This window comes from Rhinolophus ferrumequinum, chromosome 8 (assembly GCF_004115265.2).
Source record: "Rhinolophus ferrumequinum isolate MPI-CBG mRhiFer1 chromosome 8, mRhiFer1_v1.p, whole genome shotgun sequence".
NCBI classification, from domain to species: domain Eukaryota; kingdom Metazoa; phylum Chordata; class Mammalia; order Chiroptera; family Rhinolophidae; genus Rhinolophus; species Rhinolophus ferrumequinum.
In genome coordinates, this window is record NC_046291.1 from 7,119,666 (window position 1) to 7,144,637 (window position 24,972).

Sequence of the window (24,972 nt, forward strand, 5' to 3'; positions counted from 1 at the left end):
ATGTCCAACAGTAGGGACCTGACACTAAATAAACTATGGCCATATAACGGAAAATGCTACAGCCACTGAAGCCCAGACATTGTAGAAGAATATTCAATGACATCAAGAATGCACGATTCAGTATTAAGGAAAAAGGGAGATTAGAAAACTGTGTGTGAACTAGAGCCTACTTTTGTAAAATGTGTATCTAAGTAATGAAAAAGTATGGAGTATTAACAAGAGTTATTACTAAGTGACACAATCATAGGTAATTTTAATTTTATTTTTGCAGTGTTCTATATTTTTGAAATTTTATATAATACATATTATTTTATAATCATTTTTAAGTTACTAAAACAATTTTAATACACAAACTTACATGGGTAATAAAATTGTATAAAGCTTAATACACACACACACATACACACACACACGAGTACAAGTAAAACGAGAAATCAGAATAAGAGCAATAGATTACATCAATGCCAACACCCTGGTTGAGATATTGCACTATAGTTTTGCAAAATGTTACTGGGCAAAGTGTACAAGGGCTCTCTCTACATTATTTATTACAACTGCATTGAACCTACAATTACATCCACTTTAAAAAATTTTATTTCCACAAAGAGATTTTATTATACTTTCTAATTTCTATTAAGTAAAACACTAGAGTCATTCCCAATAAAGTCAGCAATAGGACAAGATGCCTATAATCACATTATTCAATAATGTCCCATAGTCTCAGCTAACGTGCTAAGAAAAAAAAGGTTATGATATATAATGAAAAAAGCAAAACAAAAATATCATTTGAAGATGCTATGACTGCCAATCTAGAACACAGGAGACTCAATCAAATTAATCTATCAGATTAATAGAGTTCAGAAAGGCAGCTGGACACAAAATCAATGTGAAAATCTATAGCTTTCCTATCTCCCAGAAGGGCATTGCCCGCTTATTTTTATGCCACTACATAATATTATTTTCTGTTGCCTATTTATTCTCTGCTAACATTAAGAATAAGGTAGAGAAATAAAGACACGGTAGATAATGTGTCAGGAAAGATGGATAAATACTACAAGCAGCATGACAAACAGTGTGGACTGTCAACTTAGCTCTGCCTGCATGCTGGCTTTGTGAAACGAGGGGCAGGCGTCACAGGTGGGAGTGGCCAGGAATCACATATCAACATGATCCATCTTTATCTTGGAAAAGACATGGACAGTTGGGGTCTTCCTTACCATCTTGCCACTGACTGTGGCCTCCAGGGAATCCACCAGCTCTGCCGTGACTCCAATGAGATTGTGGTAGTCCGCCTGGATCTTATTGAACCGTTTCAGGTATGTCATTGACCTTCGCTCGGCTTCTACCAGCTGCTGGTGGAGCTGCTGCAACATTTCTAGGAAAACAATTTATATTAAAATGAAACAAACAAACAAACAAAAATTTAAAAATCCACAAAATAAAACACAAGTTTTTAAAAAAATTTTTTATTGGGAACAGTGTGTTTCTCCAGGGCCCATCAGTTCCAAGTCGTTGTCCTTAAATCTAGTTGTGGAGGGCGCAGCTCACTGGCGCATGTGGGAATCGAACCGGCAACCCTGTTGTTCAGAACTCCTGCTCTAATCAACAGAGCCCTCCGGCTGCCCCATAAAACACAATTTTATTCTTCTCAAGGGAGTACCATGACTACTATCATAACATTTTTGTTATGATATTGAACTTGACTCTATTTGTGTTGAACACTTTACTTCTATTTCATACCACATTTAGTTAAAAAGTGCTTTGTAATCACTGATCTTTTTTATTTCTTGTCTCTGGTAGTTCAACTGAATCATCTCTGGTTTTTCTAACAAAATCTATTTCCTTGACTGAACCCCATACTATTTCTTTTAGTTTTTCTTCTCTTTATGAACGTTATAAATTTGATTTAAATTATGATTTCTTTATATAAATCAGCTCACAAAATGGTTGAACCAAACCTGTGTCTTGTTCTCTGAGATTGTTTGGGGGACAATTCATAACTGCAGGGCAGTTCTTCATTTTAAGTAAAGGTTAGGGCTGCTTGACTGAGGCTGGAGAAAACTAGAATCTAGAAGATTCCAGGTGCTTATTCTGCCAGTTTGATAAAACATAAACCACCCCAAGGGCCTTAGAGAAGGCAGCCTTGGAAGGTTCTATGGTTCTCTTAGAATCCCCACACATCCTCCCCACAGGCAGCACTTGATGGCTGAGCCACCCCAGGCACAGCTGGAATAGGCGAATCTTCACTCATCAGTGTCAACACTCTTTTGCCCCATCCTTCTTCTCCCCTCCCCCAGAATGCTAAATTTTGGATGGAAGAAACCTAGGTTAATCACAATTGTCCCAGTCCAGGCTCTGTGTATTATTTAAAGCCTTCATTTTAGAACACATTTCATGTATAGAGAGAGAGATTTTAGAATTATAAAGACCGGGGCTCAAATCCCTACTCTACCACTTTCTTGCTGGGGCAAGATATTTAACTTCTCTGATTTTCATTTCTTAATCTACTGTATTTCCCCGAAAATAAGACCTAACCGGAAAATAAGCCCTAGCATGATTTTTCAGGTTGCTTGTAATATAAGCTCTACCCTAAAAATAAGCCCCCGTTAAGATCGTCAGCCAGATGGACGCATTTAGTACATCCGTTGCAACACACGACAGACATATTGAATTATAATAATATTATTATATAATTTAATATAAATAAATCATATTGACATTAATACTTAAAATAAATGATAATATAAATTATAATTAAGTATTTGTAAATACTCCAGCAGGTGCCTTTGGACGAGAGGTAACCTATGTAAACAGATGAACTCGAGACTTATTGCCGAATGACCAAATGGAGTACAGACGCAACACACGAATAACGTGCGCACTTGATAACGAACGGATGTATTTGTGTCTAATATGAATCTTCATAATTCAGTACATCGTGTGTTGTAATGGACACACTTAATGCACTTGTGTGAAACAAAGAAACATTTTCTGAATTTTGGTGCCTGCAATTTTTCGTCGCTTTTGTGTGGAACATCATTCTTAACTGATGCTGTCATCATTTTTGTTGCCACTCCTGTCTCGTAAGTCTTCAATTAACACTTGATTTAATGGTAGATTTAAAGGGAATAATATTTTGACCCCCAGACAAGATGAGTGCAAAAAGAAAGAGCTATTTCATTGAGTACAAGAAAGGAATCGTGGAGGACTCCCGGGGCAAGAATCTTACAGCTTTCTGCAAAGAGAAGAAGTCGGATCTCCAAATAGTCCGAAAATGGCAAGCAGAGTACGATAACCTCAGTCAACAGGTGGATGAGGAAAATGCTAAGAAGCGCACGTGTGGATCAGGTCGGCAACCATTATTTCCTGAGCTGGAAGACAACATCTGTGAATAGATTGCTGACAGGAGAGCAAAGGCTTTGGTTGTGTGCAGAGCTGATATTCAAGCATTTGCCCTTGCAACGGCACCACAGTTAGAAATATAACCAGAAGAATTCAAAGCATCCCAACACTGGCTGGATGGCTTCCTTCAGCGATATGAACTGTCTCTAAGATCGAGAACACTGTTCAAGCTGGAAGATACTGAAGTTATTAAACGTGCACTTGCATTCAAGTCCTTTGTTGGTGGCATTGACTTTAATAAACACCAACTCTCCAACATGATTGCTATGGGTGAAACTGCAGTGTTTATGGGCCAAGGATCTCAAACGACAATTGATGAGTGGGGTGCCTCTTCAATCTACATTCCCTCCACTGGTTACAAAGTGCACGTGTTACCTGTATTTTGGCAATTATTTTGGATGGAAAGAAAGCCCCACCTCTAATCATCACTAAGGGCAAGAAAGATAAGGTTGAATGTGTTTCAGGCATTTACGTTCTTGAATCCAAAAAAGCCTGGTGCACACAAGCAGTTATAAGGAAGTGGGTGGATTTAATGCTGCCACTTGTTTTGCGAGGTGGCCAAAGAGGTCTGCTAGTCTGGGATTCATTCAGCCAGCACTCACCGCGCTAAAGACATGAAGAAGAACTTCCTTGCACAGAGAAGAACAGATCAAATAATGATTCCCACAGGAATGATTGCCTATCTCCAGACTCTTGATATTGCAACAAACAAGCCATTCAAGGACCATTTGCGCATGGAAATCAATGACTACATTGAAAATAGAATGGAGAGAAATCAGCGTGGCAACTTTGTGAAGACTAACCTGAAAGAGGTCATGACTTAGGTGAAGAATTCATGGGATAAAATCCCTGACAGCTGTGTTGCCAATGCATTACGAGCAGGCTACATGAACAAGAAGTGCTCATTTAAGGAGAGCTCTGTTGCTGGACAGGAGAGATTGAGGCCAGTGGTTCTACAGGAAATGGAGTCGCAAGAAATTCAAGCCGGAATTTGGGGTTTGGAAAGTTATGACGATGTTCCAGAAGATGACATGACTGTATTTGAATAAATGTAGATTTTTGTACATGAATAAATGTAGATTGTTGTACATGAAAAAATAAGACATCCCCTGAAAATAAGCCCTAATGCATCTTTTGGAGCAAAAATTAATATAAGATCTGGTCTTATTTTTTGGGGAAATACGGTATAGAATGGGGAAATTGATAATGATCTTGAAAGGTTATTGTGAGGGTTAAATGAACAAATATACTCAAAACACCTAGCCTTGAAAAAAGTAGTGGTATGCAAACTTTGAAATTCAACAGAACCATCTGAAAATAAAGGTGGTTAAGCCTCACCTCTGAGAACTGATTTTGGGGTACTGGATAGGCGCTGAGTATCTATATTGTCAACAAATGCCCCAAATGGCTCTGACAAATCCCCCACGCTTAAAAACCAGTCCTAAGTTATTCATTCCTCCCAATTTGTGTCCTGCACATTCAAACTGTATTTCAAAAACTTTTATTCATGTGCAGAAGTAAAATATTTTAACTCTTAAATCTCTAAGTGTCACACAATAATGAAGTATTATTATTTTTATTACTACTATTATTTAGCTGTCACCAAATCTCAGTATTGAAAGAGAACTTTAAAAAGTCATCTGGGGGGAGGCTGGTTAGCTCAGTTGGTTAGAGCGTGGTGCTCTTAACAACAACGTTTCAGGTTCGATCCCTGCATGGTCCACTGTGAGCTGTGCCCTCCACAACTAGATTGAAACAACTACTTGACTTGGAGCTGATGGGTCCTTGAAAAACACACTTAAAAAAAAAAGTCATCTGGGACAAATTTACATCCAGTACTTGAACCTCTGGAGAACATCCCTGGAAATCATTTATCAAACCTCCTCAAATATTATTTAGGAGAGAGTTACTACTTTCTCCCTACATTAAGTATTATGAAAGCCTTTTCATATGTACAAAGTTCAAAGTTATATAAAGTAGAACTTCCAACAATGAAAATTCTACAGAATGTCAGCAGAGTCAAACGACCTCCCAAATCACTAATGTTACTGTCACCAACGTAGTCTCTCTCTAAAGGGGACACACAAAGGAACACTTCCCCTCAGAAACTCATTGTACAGTTAACTAAATGTAAAGGACTATTTGTGGAACTTTTGGCTTGGGAATTTACGACAATTTCAAAATACGGTTTGCCTGAGGGAAAAGCGACCTAATTGCCAACAGCCTACAGGAAGGGGAGAAATAGGCAATTGGGCTGACACATTTGTGGTTTGTGACCACGTGAAATACACCATTTAGCAAAACAGCCTGCTATCCAGAGACATCACCTTGCAGACAGCTGGCCACAAATGGGACCTGAGCTATTTGAGTCACAGATCAAAATACCAACTTTATTTCTGAACGTTAAACAGAACTTTGACTCTTTTTTTCCCGTCAAACGTTTTATGAGACAAGGACATCTAAACCAAGATGCTTTGCCATGTGAGATCTCAACTTTTAATGGAGATGTTTTATCCCATATTATTTTAATGAAACTGGCTTAGTCATGCCAGTGAAATTTATTTAGATCTTCGTATTTTATAACTAGTGACATAATTTGTACAAAAGTCTAAAGAACTATGTCTCAAGTTTTAAACAAGAGATACATGAGTATACAGCTAAAAGTAGGCCAGTGGGGGTCACAGAAAGTTTTCCTGTATTTCAGCATACAACGAAACAGTAACAAAAGTGATGGAGACCTCCCCTCCAGTCAAGCTTCCTTTTGTTAAAGTCCCTCCTTCATTTAGGCACACTGTTGTTGTTTTTTAAGAGTAGATGAGATTTAATTTTAGAGAAACCCCCCCTTGACTGCTCAACACAAAATGATACATTTTAAAATATGGAATTGTTTTTTTAATCTAATATAAAAACCTAAATTCAACCACTCTATCTTCACAATAGGATATACTCTTCTTTATATTCAGATATAAATCAACTCTTTGCTATTTTGCTAATCCAAAAAATACTAATAAAGAAACTTATGACATAACCATAAATATAGGTCATCTTTAAAAAAAAAATACTATTTTGGCCTCTGAACTCTAGAAAAATGATCAGCTGCTCATTTTCTGATGGGCCCACATCAATTAATGCCAGAAATGCTAAACGATACTTTGTATCTTTTATAGATAGCTAGGTATAAATAATAATCTTATATGCTATATTGCTAATCTAAGTTTTTATTCTAAACACCATTTTTTAATGTAATTCCTTCTGAGAGAATCTCCCACTCCAAGCACTTTTTCTGCCTTCTTTAAAAGCTTATGGAGGGGCAGCCTGGAGGGGCAGCCGCATGGCTCAGTTGGTTGGAGTGCGGGCTCTCAACCGCAAGGTTGCAGGTTCGACTCCAGCAAGGGATGGTGGGCTGCGCTCCCTGCAACAAGAAACGGCAACTGGAGCTGAGCTGAACCCTCCACAACTAAGACTGAAAGGACAACAACTTGAAGCTGAACGGCACCCTACACAACTAAGATTGAAAGGACAACAACTTGACTTGGACAAAAGGCCTAGAAGTACACACTGTTCCCCAATAAAGTCCTGTTCCCCTTCCCCAATAAAATCTTAAAAAAAAAAAAAAACAACAACTTATGGAAATCTCACTTTATCCATGAACCTTTTTATCAAGACACATAGAATAATAATATTACCCAACCATTCAGTTAAAACAAACACCTGAGTCTACAGTCAAATTAAACTGGTGGCATGTCTGTGCCTGTGGTCACTGTAGCTGTAGTTGCAAGAGGAAGGGACAAAGTGATGACAACTGGCTGTTGTGACACTGGGCCTGGGCCCTGATTCCTGGTCCAAGTTCTCTGCGGCGCTAATCTCTGATCTCCATGGCGATACTGCATTGTGGGGTTTACTCAGCCATACACACACACTGTGCCTGCAAGACTCCAATTCTGCTTCGCTACCCTAAGATAAAACTCCATTAAAATCAAACTTAAAGAAGGCTTGAAAACTCTGGTCTCCTTGCTGAAATTCAAATGAAAGCTCTGCAGAAAAACAGGCTCTTCTATTTGTATTCCCTCTCCCATGTTTATTTTGTCTGCAAAATTGGGCCACTTATCAGAGACATAACGTTTCCCAGCAGAAAGCTATCCTCAGAAACTGCCGGGTATGCTGCTGGGGTGACAGGATCTGGAAGCAAGTCAGGACTTGGGGAGAAGTTTCTCACCATCTTCCCTCCCCCAGTACCAGGGAGTCCAAAGACTGAATCTGAACAGGGACTAAGCAGACTGAGTCCAGAACTAAGGCAGTTCTCTGGGACCCAAAGGACGCAGGTAGGATGGTGGCTTTAAAATAGGACAGCAAAGTCTCTGACACTTCTTCCCATCAAGTGGTGGGATGTAATTATCCTTCTCTGAATGTAGACTGACCTTAGGAATGGGCTTGTAATGATGAGAATGCAGCAGAAATAACGCTGTTATTTCAGAGGCTGGGTCAGAAAAGGTGACAAAGCTTCCAATGGCTCTCTCTGGGGACATTCACTCTGGGAACCCAGCCACCATGCCGAGGAAGCCCAGGCCACGTGAAGAGTCCACGCAAGTGTTCCAGTCAAAGGCCTTTGCTAAGACCCTAGCCGGCAGCCGGCAGGAGCCCTCAGACATGCACCTGGATGAGGCAGCCTTGGAGATGGTTCCACCCAGCTCTGTCTGCACCCAGGAGACACCTCAAGAGAGAACTGCCTAACTGAGCCCACAATTCCCAGACCATGCAAGATGATGCTAACGCTGTTGTTTTATGCCACTGAGCCTGAGGTAGTTTGCTAGGCAGCAATCGAAATAGAAATAGTGGGGCAACGGTGCATTTCTGGGAGTTGCATGGCAAGATCCAAGTGTCCAGCCCAGTTGATGAATTCCGACAGCGCTGTACGTGAGAAAGCTGGCAAAGGACCACCCGAGCCAGGGCCCGGGAACTGTACTAACACTGTAGAGAGCAGGCCTGAGGAGCTGAAGAGACACCCCCCCACCCAGACTTATCCGCGGACATAACTGTGCTGGGGGCACAGCAAGTTCAGGGAGCTCCAAGGCTGCAGCCTGGAGACCCACGGAGCACTCTGTGTCGACCCCACGAGGCCACATCTGTACCTCTGCTCCTCCATGAAGGGTCAGCGGGGCCTGTCCCCTCCAAGCTCCAGGAAGGGCGGCACAGCTGACAGAACCAGAATTCTGAACTGTTGCACTGGGGATATGCAAGGCCACAAAGGACAACAACAAACATGCAAACTCCTGTCATCTAAAGCTACGAAAGCCCTCCCGTGTGTCAAATCTAAAGCGCTGCTCACATGTCAACTTCCTGGAAAGCAAAGAGCTAAATCATCTACGAACACTCCCTTTCCTTAGAAAACTTTCTCTATCAAGAAACATGGAAAACATGGACAAACAATGGCAGGGAGTTTTGAAATTCTTGCTACTGTTACTCTGCTGTGAAGAGGGAAAATGTGCTACTTCATGTAGTAAAACTCCACCTGCTGGGAACCGAGGGTGATGCCATCACCACTTCCCCACGGGGGAAGCACATCACATAGTCTCTCCAGCATAATTTAAGCAGTTTCCAAAATGCAGTACCAAAGACAAAACTCAGGCAGAGAACCCCAACCCTGGCCATCGATTTCATGCTACACTAACTGAAGTTTTTCTCACCTTTCTGAATAATGAACAGTTCTGGTAAGCATCACTGATCATGGAAAACCACCATTTTAGGCTACAAAATTAAGACTGGAATTCCTACTTTGAACATAAAAAAATGGAAAAGCTTTATCAGAATGGGTACCCCATAATGCTACTGAGATAAGACCCCATTAGACTATTTCAAGGTGAAAGTGAAAGACACTCAAATAGTTCTTTCCCTGCTCATGCTATGCTGTGTCTTCTAACCATGCTGCTGCAGGTATGGCGACACAGTGCTTAGATTCTCTTCATTTCTCCATGTCTCAGGTACCGGTTATGCAGATGAAGCTAAACATACCAGCCTTCCTGAAAAGTGGGCCTCAAGGAATCACAGATAAAATTGTTTGCAAAGCACTTCAGACACATTTAGACTTTTAAAGCCCTTATTTTCCAAGTCTATGGAATTCTCTCTATCTCATTACTTAACACTTGAGTTGGCAAAGTTGTTATTAAAAAAATTTTAACCTTGATGATTTACCTTTGTGATTTTGTCCATTCTCCTTCTGGCATGAGAAAGAAGTTCAGGAAAATAGGCAACGGGTATCTCACACTGTGTGGCCAGTCTGAGAAAGAGCCTTAGCATGGTGAAAAGGAGAATTCTCAGGACAGCGACGGCCACTTCTTAATGCTGTACTCATACATAGCTAAGACGGGTACCGACATCTCAATACTTGGATGACTCACTTTGAAATAAATCCTCTTCTCCATCTCCATTACTTCTGTGTGTGACCAACTCCTGTACTATTTCAATAGCCCCCGAACTGACCTCCTTACCCCCTTCAGAACACCTTTCCACTCCTACCAGAACATCCTACGAAAAATGCAAATCTGAGTCATACCCTTTAACTCTGTAACTTCGATGCTCCAGCGTTATTCTAAGGAGACTGAGATGGGGTGAAAACAGCAGAGCACAGTGGCTGCGATCACACACTCTGAAGCCAGGCTGCCTGGGTTTCAACGTCAGCTCCCACATGTCTGGCCACTTGACTGAGGGCAAGGTATTTCACCTGTTTTGTGTGGGTTTCTTCATTTTTTTTGGTAACAGCTTTATTGATGTGTTAATTCACATATTATAGAAATCACCCATTTAAAGTGTACATTTCAATGATTTTCAGCATAATCAGAGTTGTGCAACCATCACTATAATCAATTGTAGAACACTTTCATCACCCCAAAAAAGAAACCCTATGTCCCTGAGCAGTCACCCCCATTTTCCCCACCTTCCCCAGCCTGAGACAACCACTAATCTACTGTCTCTACAGATTGGACTCTTCTGAACCTTTCATATGAATGGAATCATACAATATGCAGCCTTTTGTGTCGGGCTTCTTTCACTTAGCATGTTTTCAAGGTTCATACATGTTGCAGCAGGTATCAGTAACCCATTCACTCTTTTATTGCTAATAGTCCACTGTGGGATATATTTCATTTGTCCGTTCATCAGTGGATGGACATTTGGGTTGTTTGCACATTCTGGCTATTCTACACGATGTTGCTATGTACATTCCTGCACAAGTTGCCGTGTAGACATGTTTTCACTTCTCTTGGGTACGTAGCTAGGAGAGAAACTGCTGGATCATCTAATCACTCCGTTTAACTTTTGAGGAAACAACCTGTTTCTGAAGAATACTTGCTCTCTTTGTTTGATAAAAATATTAAAAAATACATATAAAGATAGGTATCCTAGTTTATTGTACGCATTACATAGTTTGGGGGGGTCTATGTATACAAATGCATTTCTATGCTATCCAAATTTTCTACAAGGAATACGACGAATTTTATAATCAGGAATAAAAAAGAGTGATTTTTAAAAACTGTAAACATGACCATGTTATTCTGCTTAAGACATTTCAAAGCTCCCGCTACCCACAGGACCTCACACACAACTCCGTGACCCGGCTCCTGCCGAGTCTCTTTCTCTAGCTCAGTCCTTCTGCTCCTGCAATACTAAATTCTGTTTGGTTTCCCAAACATACTGGCTTGGTGCTTCTGCATGAGCTGTTCCCTCTGCCTGGAATTCCTATCCCTCATTCTATCTGCCTCAGACTCTCATTTTATTGTTCAAAACTCCACCTTGGCTAAGAGAACTATGTCTTGGCCTTTTCTCTGGATCCTTAATTCCTGGCACAATATTCAACTTAATATCCGTGTGGAACTGAACTGCAAATATTTCCATGGAACAAGGACAAGAAAGGAAACACGCTTATAGTTACCTGCTACGTTTCAGTGTACTGGCTTCAAAGCACGTTGAACAGGATGAAAGGTGCCAAGTATGTGCAAACCATAATACTAACAGCTAACAGTGATCAAGCACTTACCATGTGCCAGACTGTTTTAAGCACGTTTCATGTATTGACTCAAACCTCGTATTATTTCTATGAAGCGGGTGCTATTATTAATATAACTAATATGATTTAGTATGTAAGTAATTTCTTTTAGAATCTTAACATATTGGCACCATGAAGTTTAAGCTAAGAAATGCATTTTAAAAAGAGTATTAAAATAATCATAAGCCAGGTTGGAGAAGTCCTAATTTCACTGAAAAACTGTCATTTTATATGGAACTCCAAGAGGAAAAAGGATTGGCTATGCAAGCATCATGGTATGTGGGTGGAGTAGTATCTGAATAGAACCCTAAGGTTATAAAAGCAGAGAGAAGAGCCGTAGTTCAGCCCAACTGTGGATACTCTCAAGGCGAGGCTAAGGAACTGGACACGGGCAGCAGGAACCCACTGAAGGTTGAAGAACTGAAGAAGAAATGTGTCACGGAATCCCAGGGACAAAAGAGTTCAATTACAAGTCCAGCGCTTGGGAGTTAGAAAGGAAGTAGGTTTATGCAGCAAAGTGGCCTCAATTTTTCATTAAATTAAAATAAACATCAACTTTACAATTTAAAATGTTATATTCTTGTTACAAAGTAATTTTTGATACATTCTTGTTTAGAATAAAAGGAGACAAGCATCCTTCAAGACTAACAAGCTTTAGGAAATCAGCTTCCTGGGGTGGGTGACCACTGGTCCCACTCTTCCTTGGGCAGGCTCCATTTACACCTGCTGCCTGGCACTCTGTGTAGTGAGTACCCCCTTTTTGCTCTCAAAAGTGTCCTGATTTGAATTGGATTGTGATGATGGCTGCACAGCTCAATGTTTTTGTTAAAAAATCATTAAATTGTACATTTACATTGGTAAATTTTACAGTATATTAATTATACCATAACAAAGTTGTTTTTTAAAAAGTCCCAACTGAATGACGAGTTACATGGTCATTCGATCCACAGGACCTCAAGGCCTTAAAAGTGGTTGACCGATCTACAAAGAGACAGTTAGTTACTCCAAGGAGTTGTTTTCCAAAAAGACAGACTTTTTTTTTATTCTATCAAGACAGCTTCTAGGCACATGGCATAAAAATAAGATACTAGCAAGTGTCAGAGACCTGATGCCACAGAAGTCACTCCTTTCTGGGCCTTGGCACATCCTCCCGTGAATGCTTCATTTACCTCATAAATATGAAAGCACACTATCAATTATCCCTGTTTATGAGGCAGCCTAAGCCAGCGCACTACTCTAACACCATAGGTGGTCTCCATCTGCTTCAAAAGGATACATATAATGTTAAAAGCTTTGGCGTGTTACTCGCTTTAAAAATTAAAGCCAGAAACTTTTCCAACTTCAACTTTAATTCTGGAGTCCAAGAATCCTGAAGAAAAAAAGACAAAGAAAGTAAAGAAAAGCACTCGATCACTAAATGCCAACAGCATCGTCAAGTTGTGGCCTTTATGGTTAAAATACCCGCCACAATTACGGAAATCAATAACAAGATGTCTACCAGTGGTGTGATACTGTAAAAAAATAGGTTGTGGACATCTGACCAACTCATTTATAGAAGATTCAAGTGCCCACAGCAGAAAGAAAGAACAGAATTCTGTCATAAACAGGGAAAAAATAACCCTGTACATGATTCGAATATTTCACGTGCTTTAAACACAAGCATGAAAAGTGACCTTATTAGGTGGATTACCAAAAATAATTCAGTATAGTTTAGGCATACATGGCACTGGCAGGCACATACAATTATCACTACGCTATTGAAAGTCTCCCGAAAAAAGGGACTTGCTTCCATATACCTCATCCAGATGAGAAAGAAAGACAGCAGCTGTTACTGCCTCAAATACTCCATCATGTCAAGAATTATGATAGACTTTTAGTTGAGCATTTAGAAACAAATTGTTTTCCTCAAGTAATGCTCACTGAGAAGGAAAACGTAAAGACTTAAGTAGTAAAAGAAAAAGTGTGACAAGTAACACCTTTCTCAGGATAATTTTCCTTAGTCTTCATACAAAAATATCTACCACCCAAACCAAGAAGCTGCACGAAAACGAAGCCATGTCACTAAAAATTCATACCCACTGACCTCCGAAGGCCCGCCCCATCTCCCTCAGACCTTCCTACCCCTCCCCATTTTCTCCTCTCCAGCTCACATCCTCATCCACACCTCCCACCCCACCCAGTCTACCCGTTATCTGACTTTCAAAAAAATACTGCCAGAGAAGCAGAAGTCTTATATTTTAAAAAGATTTTGCAGTTCCCTGACACTGCATGATAACTTTATGTATAATACATGTGGTATAGGTAGAACTGTGTCCCCAAAAAGGATATGCTGACATCCTAATCTCCTCAGAATGTGAGGTCACTGGACACCGGGACATTGCAGATGTAATTAGTTAAGATGAGGTCGTATTGGGATAGGGTGGGCTCTTAATCCAGTATGACTAGTGTCCTTATAAGAAGAAGGAAATTTAGATGGGATCTTTAGAAAAAGCAATCTAATTACATCAAAATATTTCAGTCTCTAACTATATTTAAGTAAAAGTCTCAGTGGGCCATATTAATTTTAGTAAATCAACAAAAATGACTATAATAATTTATTGTAAATCTTATTAACAAATATTATGAAGTGTTAACTAAAATGAAGTATAACAATTAAAAGAGTATATAGGCAAAGAGTCTGATGGAAATAACAGTACAAAATCAGGTAATCAAATATATGCCAAGTAAGTGAGAATTTTAATACAAATTAAAATATACGTGGCCAGCAATTATGTAAAGTACTCTAGTTCTTTTCCAGGTTACTAATTTTCAGTGTAACTGAATAAATTATCCTTTCAATACTTAAAAAGTATACATGGAATGACTTAAGAGGTTAGCATATTAAAAATATTTATGTCGGTCTGGATTAATAAGTCTTGGTGCAACCAAAAAAAAAAAAATCACATTTTATGACCCAAGAAAAATTCGTTAAAGCCAATTACCTGAATATCCTTACAATATAACATAAGCAAGTTTTAGTTTTCTTCAGCGTCATTCAGAAACAACCAGCGTAAACAAGATGAAAGCACAGTGTGGCCAGGGATATGACCCAAGACTCGAGGCTGCTATCGCTTACCTGGAAGAGTTCTTTAAATGACGGGTGTACCATGGGGTTGGGAACAAAAGGCAGGGCATAGAAAGGGAGAAACTCCGTGGTCTGGCTCAAGGCTGCCCCTTTGGTCTCCAGGTAGGTTTTGAAATAAGACATCCTTTCATCCAGTTCCTCTTTGTCCTACGAGGAAGGGAAGCAGCTCATTGGAGGTCCCCAGCTTGATGTCCAGTCCGCCCGTCCACCCTATCTCTCCGAGGCTCCTTCAATGCCAGCCATGTTGCTGGCAGTAACTGAAGTCCCCAGTCCCCACCTGGCCTTGCCAGTACGCTGTCTCCAGTCATACTAATGTCACCCCCAATTTCACCCCTTCATGAAACGTCAGGAATATCAGAGGATAGATACATGTTTAATATGCCTCCTTTTACTTTACCTCCATTTTCTCATATCCTTAAGATTCTCCATAGACATCATTTGTAATGGCAGGATGAAACCTCACCTTGTGGGTCTATCGCAATTTATTCAACCAATTCCCCATGACTAGATATGTACATCGTTTCTGTATTTCAGAGATCATAAATATTTGCATGCATTCCCAAGATTCCCTAGGAGAGGTTTCTAAAGGTGAATCGTTTTTTGAAACGAAAGTTTCCATATCATATTCCTTCCTTTCATTAACCTGCTTCACTAATTCCATGTGAAATCCAAGGCAAGGCAAGTTCTTCTCAGGGTCTCATTTCGTCCTGGGCCTCAACGAGAAGGTCTGACGAGTTGAGCTGCTCAACCTTGAACCTCGCGCTTTCCCTCCTGGACCACCCTGGTCTCGGCAGTTACATCCCTCAGGGCCGTGCACACAGATGAAGCCTGTTCTAATCAGTGCATCTCACTGCACCTGCACCGTGAAGCCCTCTTCTGACTCCCAGACTTAAAAAATATCTGATGTTTATTGATGTTTTAATGTTATATCAAAAAGGAAAAATTAGAAAACAGAAATAAATACAGAGAAAATGAAAATTTCCCATGATTGTACATGAGTACTATCTTAAGGAAAGCTTTTCGAGAATGGCTATTATAATGTACTGTAAAGCTGCTCCCTCCATTCCTGACCCCTCCTTTGGCCTCCCTGACATTTTAATAAGTTAACACAGGTCCTTGGGGCTGTGGGTAATGCCTGGAGAAGCCACTAAGCAAATGCACGTGGTCAAAAGGCACTTTGGCCCTGCTCCCCTTTTGTCATTCTCTCTGCACTCAAAGGTCCACCACTACAGTAGCTTGCAAAGCCCTCTCCTCTCTCCACGACTCCAGCCCCACCTGGGAAAACACTGGGGGAGCTAAATTCAATTTCTCACTCCGATGGACTTTCACAAATAAACATACCATTTTCCCACTGTTTATGCTTACATTTCTCTTCTAATATATGGTCTAATATTGGTCTACATTTGTGTTCTCTTAGACATACATGTATACACAGAAGATGCCAAAAGAATGTACACAAGTAGACACTTTGGTCAACGTTGCTCAAGCAGTAGTTCGCCGTAATCAGAAGTGTCTGGATGCTGATGGGAACCACTTTGATTGCAGAAGTCAAACACGACTTGTATTCATCTTTTGTTATCGGTATATATTGAGTGTTACAATTTTAATACAGTTTTTTCCTTTCTTAAAATGTGTATACATTGTTTTGGCACCTTCTGTATACTCAGTTGCCAAATAAACTTCATTTTGCTGAGTTTTCAAAAACTTGAGGTATTCAGGAAAACAATGTAGCTTTCATTACAGAAACTGTTAACGCGCCATGTAAATTAGAAGATAAACTGCTGGGAATGAGGGAGAAAATCATTCATCAGGACACAAGACGTACCTCTTAGCAACATGATATTCCTGACGTTTCGTGATAAAAAGGTCCTAAAACTAAACTAACGCTCCTTTGGGAAACATAACAGCTAACATTCTCCCTTAACACACCATTCGGACAAACCCACGTCACAAAGTGAACCTACGGGTCTCCCCACGGAGCGTTTCAGAAGATAGATGGCAAAATGGATGTGAAGGTAGAACTCCAGCTTCTGAGCAAGGGCATCCCCATGTCGGATGGAACTGGGAATGTGCTCTTCCCACAAACCGAAGAACACCTTCTGGTCTCCGTCGTCAAATGCAACAATGAGGTCCTTCTGTGTGGAGAAGACATTAGACTGAACCCCAGTCAGAAGGGGTGCCCATTCTCCCAACACCCCAAATTCTCACAACCCTCCCAGTGCCTCAGGGACCCCATATACCCCAGGGTTTCGGTGTGAGGAAAACTAAGTCTCCTTTTCAGACGGAAGGGGCAGAAAACTGGAGATCCAGGGGGCTTCAAGTTCCTTAGGCTGAGAGTCCTACAGACCAGCCCTGGTTTCCACCCTTCCAATATCAAATCTGGGCATTACAAAGACCAGGCGAGACAGGGTCTCTGAAATGGAATGATTCAGGCGTAGGCCACAGACTTGCGTCCGGAGGACTCGTGGGCACGTAAGTACAGTGATGCTGCCCTTTGCACTTGCTGACCCACAGTATGCAACAGATGAGAACAGGTCAGACCAGGAGCCCAGCCAGGCCTCCAGAACAAACCTCAGACATCCAGAAGCTTGCTGACAGCACAGCTGCCAATGCCTAGGTGACCCAGTCGATCCCACGCCTGGAAGGTGGGTGCTGCCATTTGCCCCGTTGCTAGAAGCATGTCCGGCTGAGACAGATGGTGGGAGGCAACCATAGTCACCCACAGAGCGACTGGGTGCTCCACTTACAGAAACACAGGCTGGAGCCAGAGGAGGCCTGGTGCCATACCAACCTCGGAGCTGTGTGAGTCTGACTACGCAGAGCTGACTGAGACAGTTTACAGATTCACGCAATAGTTGAAATAGAGAATTTGGAGAAGGGAGGTATCAATTGTCATGTCACCTGCCTCACAAGAAGAATGATGACTGGCCATCACAAACACCTGCTGCATAGCTTTTAGGATTCAGGAGCAAGGGAGAGTCGAAAGAACTTCCTGATAGTCCCAATTATTGTGGCAGCAGCTCAGGGTCCAGGTGCCTGAGGCCTGGAGGGGCCCTGGGCAGAGGGCACAGGCCCACCTCGAGCTCCATGGGCCGCTTTGATGGTGCCCCCACTCAATGGTGCCCCCATGCCAGGCCACTAGGAGTCAGTGACCAGGGGCACACAGCCCATGGCTGTGGCCCAGCTTCCAGCTATTCAGTGGGCCTCTCAGAACAAGTCTCAAATTTTTCTTAGAAGTAGGTATATTGAGACAAATACGTTTATTAAAATAATAAAATCATGCAAAGCTGAAATAAGTTGCCTTAGGAACTGTATGTTCTCTCATCACTGGGTATATTCGAGGTGAACTTACCTAGAACGTTACAAATGGGATGCGGGGATCAATTAATGGTAGAAACAAAGACTTTTAAGGTCCTTGCTAACCCTGAGCGTTGAGGACCATAGAATGTCTGTCCTTTGCAGCCCACTCACATTCACAGAGCTGCTCAGGCGTTCCTCTGACAGGACACTGCGCTGTCAGTACGACTCTTGCTCCCTCCTCCAGCCTCTCCAAACTAGAATGTAAGTCCCGTAAGGGCAGAGATGTTGTTTTGTTCTGTTCACCACTGTGTCCCCAGTACCTAGAACTAATAACCTAAAACTTCTCGGGATGGGGTCACATTTGTCTCCATTTCTAAGCATTGCATGGTTTCCTTCTTTTCTTCTTCCCAAGATGTGTATGTGAAAGATCTTACCCACCCATTTCCCAGGTAGGGTACGGAGATCTGAAGATGACACTACTAATTCTTTTATTAACACCTGCGAAATCTAAAAGTCACTCTGACCAGGTCACCAGAAAAGACTGCAACATGCTCATATGGCAGCGTTTTTTACAAGTTGGGAGCACCTTGATTACCTACAGAGATCAAAAAAATTAAAATGTTACCTGGATTATCAATGATTTGGACTCCCTTAAAGAGCCGCCTCCTGTTTTCGATAACGATTTTCCTTTCATTTTGCATTCTTTCGAAAATGTTTTCAATGTGTCTTCAAATTCCGCAAAATCTAAATACTATAAAAAAGAACATATATATCGTTTTGAGAGCAACAAAATATCTGTCTTTGATGTTAATGTACCAGCTAAATATTATCACCAATTTATAATGGGGTTAATGGGCTGTCATCTTTGGGAGAAGTAATTTGGGGTCCAGCTTTGGGGTAATTTGGGGTCCAGCTTAGAATTTGCTTATCCACATACACATTAAAAGCCTAAAAAGACAATATCATAGAAAATGCTTCTTTACAGAAAATAAGTTTGTTTTCAGAAGGAAAATGTGAGTTGCACGACTTATTATAATTATTAACAGAAAATAAGTCATGTGTGCAGCAGTCTGAAAAGGGCAAAGTGGTCCAGGCCTGGAGCCTTTGGGTCTTGTCGGTCTCTGGGAGCTTGTTACTTGACACAGGAGTTGGAGCTAATTCCTGTCCCAAAGAACAGAAGATAAGTCACTACAAGGTGGGCACTGTCATCAGTGAACTTGGAGCACAGCACGAAGGATGGCGCCATCCTGAAACGCCCCCTCCTCGCGATTCGTGCCGTGGATTCTGCCGTTCTTCTTCACGTCTCTGCCCTCCTGCTCAGTTGGTGTCAGTCACTGCTTTCTGTTTCCACCTCCTCTAACTGTGGCTATTTCCCCAGGCCCTGTTCACACCCTCTGCTGTGACAGCTTTAAGTATTCTGGATCATGCCAACGAATCCTGATGCTGCATCTCGGGGCGGATGCCTCATCGTCCTCCACTGCCATGTCTCTCACTTGATGCCTAACGGATAGTTTAATCACATAGTAAAACAGCAGCAACCGATTCTTTAGCACTGACTATGTGCCAGCCCCACACTAAAGCCGGAGAGAACACCAAAAAGCAGAAGGCGTGGGTCCTGTCCTTCAAAAGCCTTCAGCGTAGGACACCTCATGTCCATTAAATAATTAGGATGCAGCCACTCAATGAAATACTCAAGAGCATTAAAAAGTACGAGGATCACAGGAAGATGTTCACGCTATACTACTATACAACCTCAAAGGCAAGCTCCAGAACAGTGTGGATGGTACCATCCCATTGTGTAAAACAAACTAAGGATGCGAATATATTTTGAATATTCATAGAAAAAAGTCTGGAAAGATAATACCCTAAACCATTAGCAGTGGTCACTGCAGGAGTGGAACAGGGAAATTCACTGTTTATACTTCTACACTATTCGAATCTTTTCCCATAAGCATGTGTTGCTTCTATTATTTTCTTTAAAGAATTCTAAAAAGTGGCTTTAAGATTTCAGTTTAGTTAGGAAAACAAAACGTAAAAATTATATAATAGAATACAGGTAACTATAATGTAATTATAGAAGAACCATTTCAAGGCACTATAAAATTTGTTGCATTGAAAATACAAGCTTTCCAAGTTTTCAAGGTTTCTTTTTTTGTGACCTGTGGCGTAACACACCTACCTCTTTCACTAGTCCAAGTAATTCGGATTCATGAGCCAGAATATCCCCCATTTTGAAAGGTTACTGTTAATTCTCAGCAAAAATCTGTACAAGGCAAAAATATAAAACAAAAGCTTTCATTTCAACCATCTGTAAAATCACAAAAAAGGTGGCTATGGTGGGCAGAATAATGGCTCCCCAGGATGTCCGCGTCCTAAATCCACAGACCTATGAGTATGTTGGGTTGAATGGCAAGGGGAAATTAAGGCTGCAGATGGAATTAAGGTTGCTAATTATGACTTTAAAATAGGGAGAGGAGCCTGGATTATCCAGTGGGTCCAATGTAATCACAGGGGTCCTCACAAGGGAAAGAGCGAAGCAGGAGGGTCAGTATCAGAGAAATGCATTGTGAGAAAGACTCAACCAGCCATTGCTGCAGCCACTGAAGATGGAGGAAGGGCCAGGAGACAAGAAATGCAGGCAGCTTCCTGAAGCTGGAAGAGGCAAGAAAAGAGATTTTCCTCTAGAGCATCCAGAAGGAACAAGCCCTATGAACACTATGATTTTGGTCCAGTCTGAGACCCATTTCAGGCTTCTGACCTCCAGAACTATAAATAAATCAAGCCATTAAGTTTGTGGTAATTTATTATGGCAGCACTAGAAAATCAGGTGGCTAAAGTCAAAAATAATTCTTCTAGATAATCAGTAATTCTTTCTATATTTAAAATGAATGTGGACAAAGACTGGAGGGTGGTGTACGTGAAAGTCCAGGGCTGCTGGTGAGATTATGGAAGATTCTTTTTCTTATTTAGAGTTTTCTAACGTGCTATCATGTGGTGTCCATAATTCAAATACTCAAGACCTCAAAGTGCATTTAGAACAGAATAGAGTTTAATGATAAGGTCACTTCATTTACTTTAAGGAGAGATACGCATTAGAATTAATCTATGTAAATGAACAGAGTCACTAATTCCCACCCCCAAAGTAAAAACATTAAACATTCACAAGAGTCTGCATGATTTTGCAGTTTTCTCCAGCCGCTTTCAGCATCTGAGTTAGGTTAATCGGGGTGAGATTTTTCCAGAAGAGGGGGAAAGAGACAACAGGTGATGGAGCACTGAAGCTGAGCTACGTTATGGAGAGGTGAGGGGAGGTGCCTAAGTGGTTGTAAGCCAGTGACCACCTGCTTCAACTTGAAACCTATACAACTTTACTAGTCAATATGACCCCAATAAATGTAATGAAGATTAATAAAAACAATTTTTGTTTTAAAAGACCTGCTTCAGAGGCACATTAAAGTGAGCTTGAAAGATAGAAGACGGTGGTCAGTGAGGGGGATGAGTGTTTGAAAGCGCGATTTTGGAGATGGTGCAGTAACAAAAAGTTCATTACCACAGAAGTGGGTGGGTGAGGAGGATGGAGGGAAAGTTGCCTGTAAGGAAGGAGGATGAAGAAACTTGCAAGGTCAGGATGCTGGAACCAAAAACGAAGTGGAAGAGGTGGAGAGGTAAACAGCGAGCTGGGAGCTACAGTCTTCAAGGAAACACTGTGCCGGACAGGCGACCACCTCAAGGAGGGATGGTGAGTGGCAGAGCCCGTGGAATGTACTTCAAAGGAGGGGACGGTGATCTGGAAGCCACAGGGAGGGGCGGGAGGACACCTGGCCTGCCCGCCGCCTCCTGGGCTGCCATCAGGTGCCAGGAAAGACCGCTACTGTTGGAGGACCACCCATCTCCCGAGCCTTTCTCTGCGCCAACCACCACCATGTCTCTGTCTGCTCCCTTCTACCACTGCCCATGTTAGGCCCCAACAAGAGTGAACTCGCGGCCCTTCCCCCATACAACATGCTCTTTCTAAGCCCTGTGTTTGATGTACTCGCCCCACCTCTGGGCATACTTGACTCATCATACTAACTCAGACCAGACTTGACCTCCTTTAGGAAGTCTTCCATGAACCCCTCCCCTGCCATCCCCATTAAGGCAATTCTCTGTCCTCTGGGGTACCTCTGTATCCTATATCTATTTCTACTGTTATACTTATTACCCTGTTTACGAAGGCAGGAAGCTGTATTCAAATCATGTATCTCCAGAACCTAGCAGACTGCCAAGGAGGCACAAGGTCACCCCAGGTGTTTGGCAAATTAATGAAGCCCAAGCAGAAGCAGCTGCATTTTTGAAGGTCCTGGAACAAGAAAACTTTGTTGTTTTTGAGAACTCAAGCTCTTTCCGACCTCAGGGACTTTGCACATATTGTTCTCTCTGCCTGTAACACCTCTCTCCCCTGTTCACCTGGCAAACCCCTGTACTTAATAAACATCACTTCCTCAGAGAAGCTCTTCGTGACCATCATTTGAATAAGTTTCTGCTGTGATCATCTGTCACTGACTGTAAGCCAATGCTGGATATTCTATTACTCTGACATTGTTAGAAATTACAGAATTTTCTCTAAACCTTTATATCATAATAGGTTCATTTATTGAGGGTTTAATGTATGCCAGGCAATGTGCAAAATGCTTCACATTAAAACTTCACGTTAAACCTAAGAGATGAACATGACATATTCTCCTTTGACAGATGAGGCAACTGAGGCCGGGGGGATGGGTTGAGGTGCTCCCAATAACTCAGCTAATAAGTGACAAAGTGGGAATTTAAATCCAGACCGCCATTAACGACTACACAGGACTAGCCAGAGTTTGGACCCCCTGAATCAGATGCTTGTGCCAATGGTAAGTCCTAGCACCGCCCTAATCTTACTGAACACCAGGGCAGGGATGATACCCAGAAATTGTTTTACACAGCTTTCCAGATGACTTTTAAGCACTGCTTCACTTTTTGCAGAAACGAGAGAAAACTTCTTCAGTCACTTATGAGGGTTGCAGTGGCAGCTTCTGAATTTCTATGTAATACATTTTTTGACTAAGGATAAGAGTATGGGATTTGTCTGAAAGACGAAGTTGCATAGCAAGCATCCTATTTTGCTTAGATTAGATGAAATCTGGACCTAACGGGGGTGCTTGGGAAGGGGAGTTGGCTGATCGAAATAACGGAAGGGATGGATCTAAAAGTCCCAGGCCTCCCGCTCACGCCGCCACGACCAAGGGTGGCTCGCTGCAGCAAATATCAGAGACTTCTTGAGGGAAGCAGCTAGACCTGTCCTCGCCATGTCCCGGCGGCCGCTTCCGGGCCGCGCCGCAGTTAAGAGCCCTGGACTGTAGGCGAGAAGCGGGGACATCGTGCAGCTGCTGCCAAGCTGGCGCGTCGAGGGTTTCCTCTGGAGCGACGTCTCAGCAAAGCCTCAGCCCTCGGGCCCCACCGCTGCTACCCCCGCCCGGGAACTGCGGGCTCTGGGGTGGCCAGGCCGCAGCCGGAGACGTGCTTACCTACTGCTCCGCGGCTGTAATCCGCGCCCACCCTGCGGGGCCGCCACCTTTCCAGCCGTCGCCCGGGCAACCGCCACCGCCAGTTCGGCATCACGTGGGGGACGCGCCGCCAACCACGGCATGCAGTCGGCTCGGAGCATCCTGGGAAGAAAGCAAGAGCCTTGGGAGATGCCGCGACGAACCTTCCTGGAGGCGGAAGTGAAGCGGGTGTTTGCCTCCCAGTGTCCGCTGGGGGTCGCACCCTGCACGGCCGCGTCTCGCATCTTATCCTCCTCCACGACTTCCCATTTGTTCATTTCCTCCAACGTTGCGCCTGGCCCTGTGCCCGGCTTTAGGGGTGAGCCTAGCAGACTCAACCCGTAACCTCAAGGAGCTCGTATCGCTGTGAAAACGGACCCCGCAAGAGATTCCAGTACAGTGTGGTGTTCGCGGAAAAAGACAGGCGTCCTTATTTCCATTTTACACGAGTGACCCAGAACCACCTTAGAACCAAAAATGTCGCCCCAGATCTACCTTAAAGTTTTAGGCACCAGCAGCATTCCACCCCACTGCAGCAGTTTCCAGGGATTTTAGAGACACTTTTCCCCACCACGTGAAATTTGGACTTTAAAAAAATAAAACAAGAGCGCAAATCCTCCTTCCACGTGGCACTTTTGAACTGAAGGTCACCAGCACTGAACAAGCACCTGTCCAACTGGGCTGGATGGAGGCTGGGGTGGTGGCTAGAGATGGAGAGAATCCTTCCTTTCCAAACACAGGCTCTGTGATGGGAGCCTCCATCTTTCCATCTACATGTTTCCAAGAAGGTAGGGACCACCAAGGCCAGAGACAGGGAAGAGGGCATGGAGAAGGTGGGTGAGCCTGTCTTTGAAGAATCCCTAAGATGGCCTGTGGCCACCATCGCCCCAGCCCCCAGTCCTGCCACTGCTCTTTTGAGATCTGAGATTGTCATCAAAGAAAAGCTGTATTTAGCAGGAACAGACATCCTGTCCAAGTAATATGTATTAAAAATAATCTCCCTGTTCATAATAATAAAAATTAACATTTATTGTCAACTCACTGTGTGCCAGGGGTTTCAAGACAAAATACAGGACATTCAGTTAAATTTTTAATTTTAGATAGATTATTAGTATAAAAGTGTATCCCAAATATTGCTGCTTTCATTGTGCATACAGGGCATTATATTGTCCTGGATTTATATTTGCTAAGTATGGCCACTCTATATGTGCCCAGCATTGTGCGAAATAAATTACATCGATTATTTTATTGAATTCTCACACCATATCTATGAGGTGGATAACATTTTCAGGATTTGACAGTGCTGTACTTTACTGAGCCCTGTGCTCCTGGAAAACAGTGACAGTTAAGAAATCCCTTTGTGACTTAAGCATAAGACCTGACACAATAAACTGCATAGAAGAAAACATAGGTACTAAACTTATGGACCTTGGGTTCAAAGAGGATTTTATGAATTTGACTCCAAAGGCAATGGAAGTAAAAGCTAAAATAAACGAATGAGACTATATGAAACTTAAAAGCTTCTGCACAGCAAAAGAAACCATCAACAAAAT

At 42.2% G+C, this 24,972-nt stretch overlaps 1 protein-coding gene across 2 annotated transcripts in view; it reads right to left on the reverse strand.

Annotated features, from left to right (window-relative positions):
* ARMC9 (armadillo repeat containing 9) overlaps nt 1–23,584 on the reverse strand; it is a 129,348-nt gene extending 105,764 nt beyond the window's left edge. Inside the window, exons 1-8 of one of the 2 annotated variants that reach the window (XM_033112450.1) lie at nt 23,402–23,584; nt 20,044–20,127; nt 18,490–18,615; nt 16,529–16,699; nt 14,556–14,711; nt 12,717–12,809; nt 9,592–9,616; nt 1,218–1,375 (exon numbers count right to left, since the gene is read on the reverse strand). In XM_033112450.1, the coding sequence (XP_032968341.1) occupies nt 1,218–1,375; nt 9,592–9,616; nt 12,717–12,809; nt 14,556–14,711; nt 16,529–16,699; nt 18,490–18,615; nt 20,044–20,094 (780 nt within the window). In that variant the 5' untranslated portion in view covers nt 20,095–20,127; nt 23,402–23,584. The remainder of the gene's footprint in view (nt 1–1,217; nt 1,376–9,591; nt 9,617–12,716; nt 12,810–14,555; nt 14,712–16,528; nt 16,700–18,489; nt 18,616–20,043; nt 20,128–23,401) is intronic. The other variant, XM_033112449.1, reaches the window with a different exon arrangement.
* Nucleotides 23,585–24,972: the final 1,388 nt, after the last annotated feature.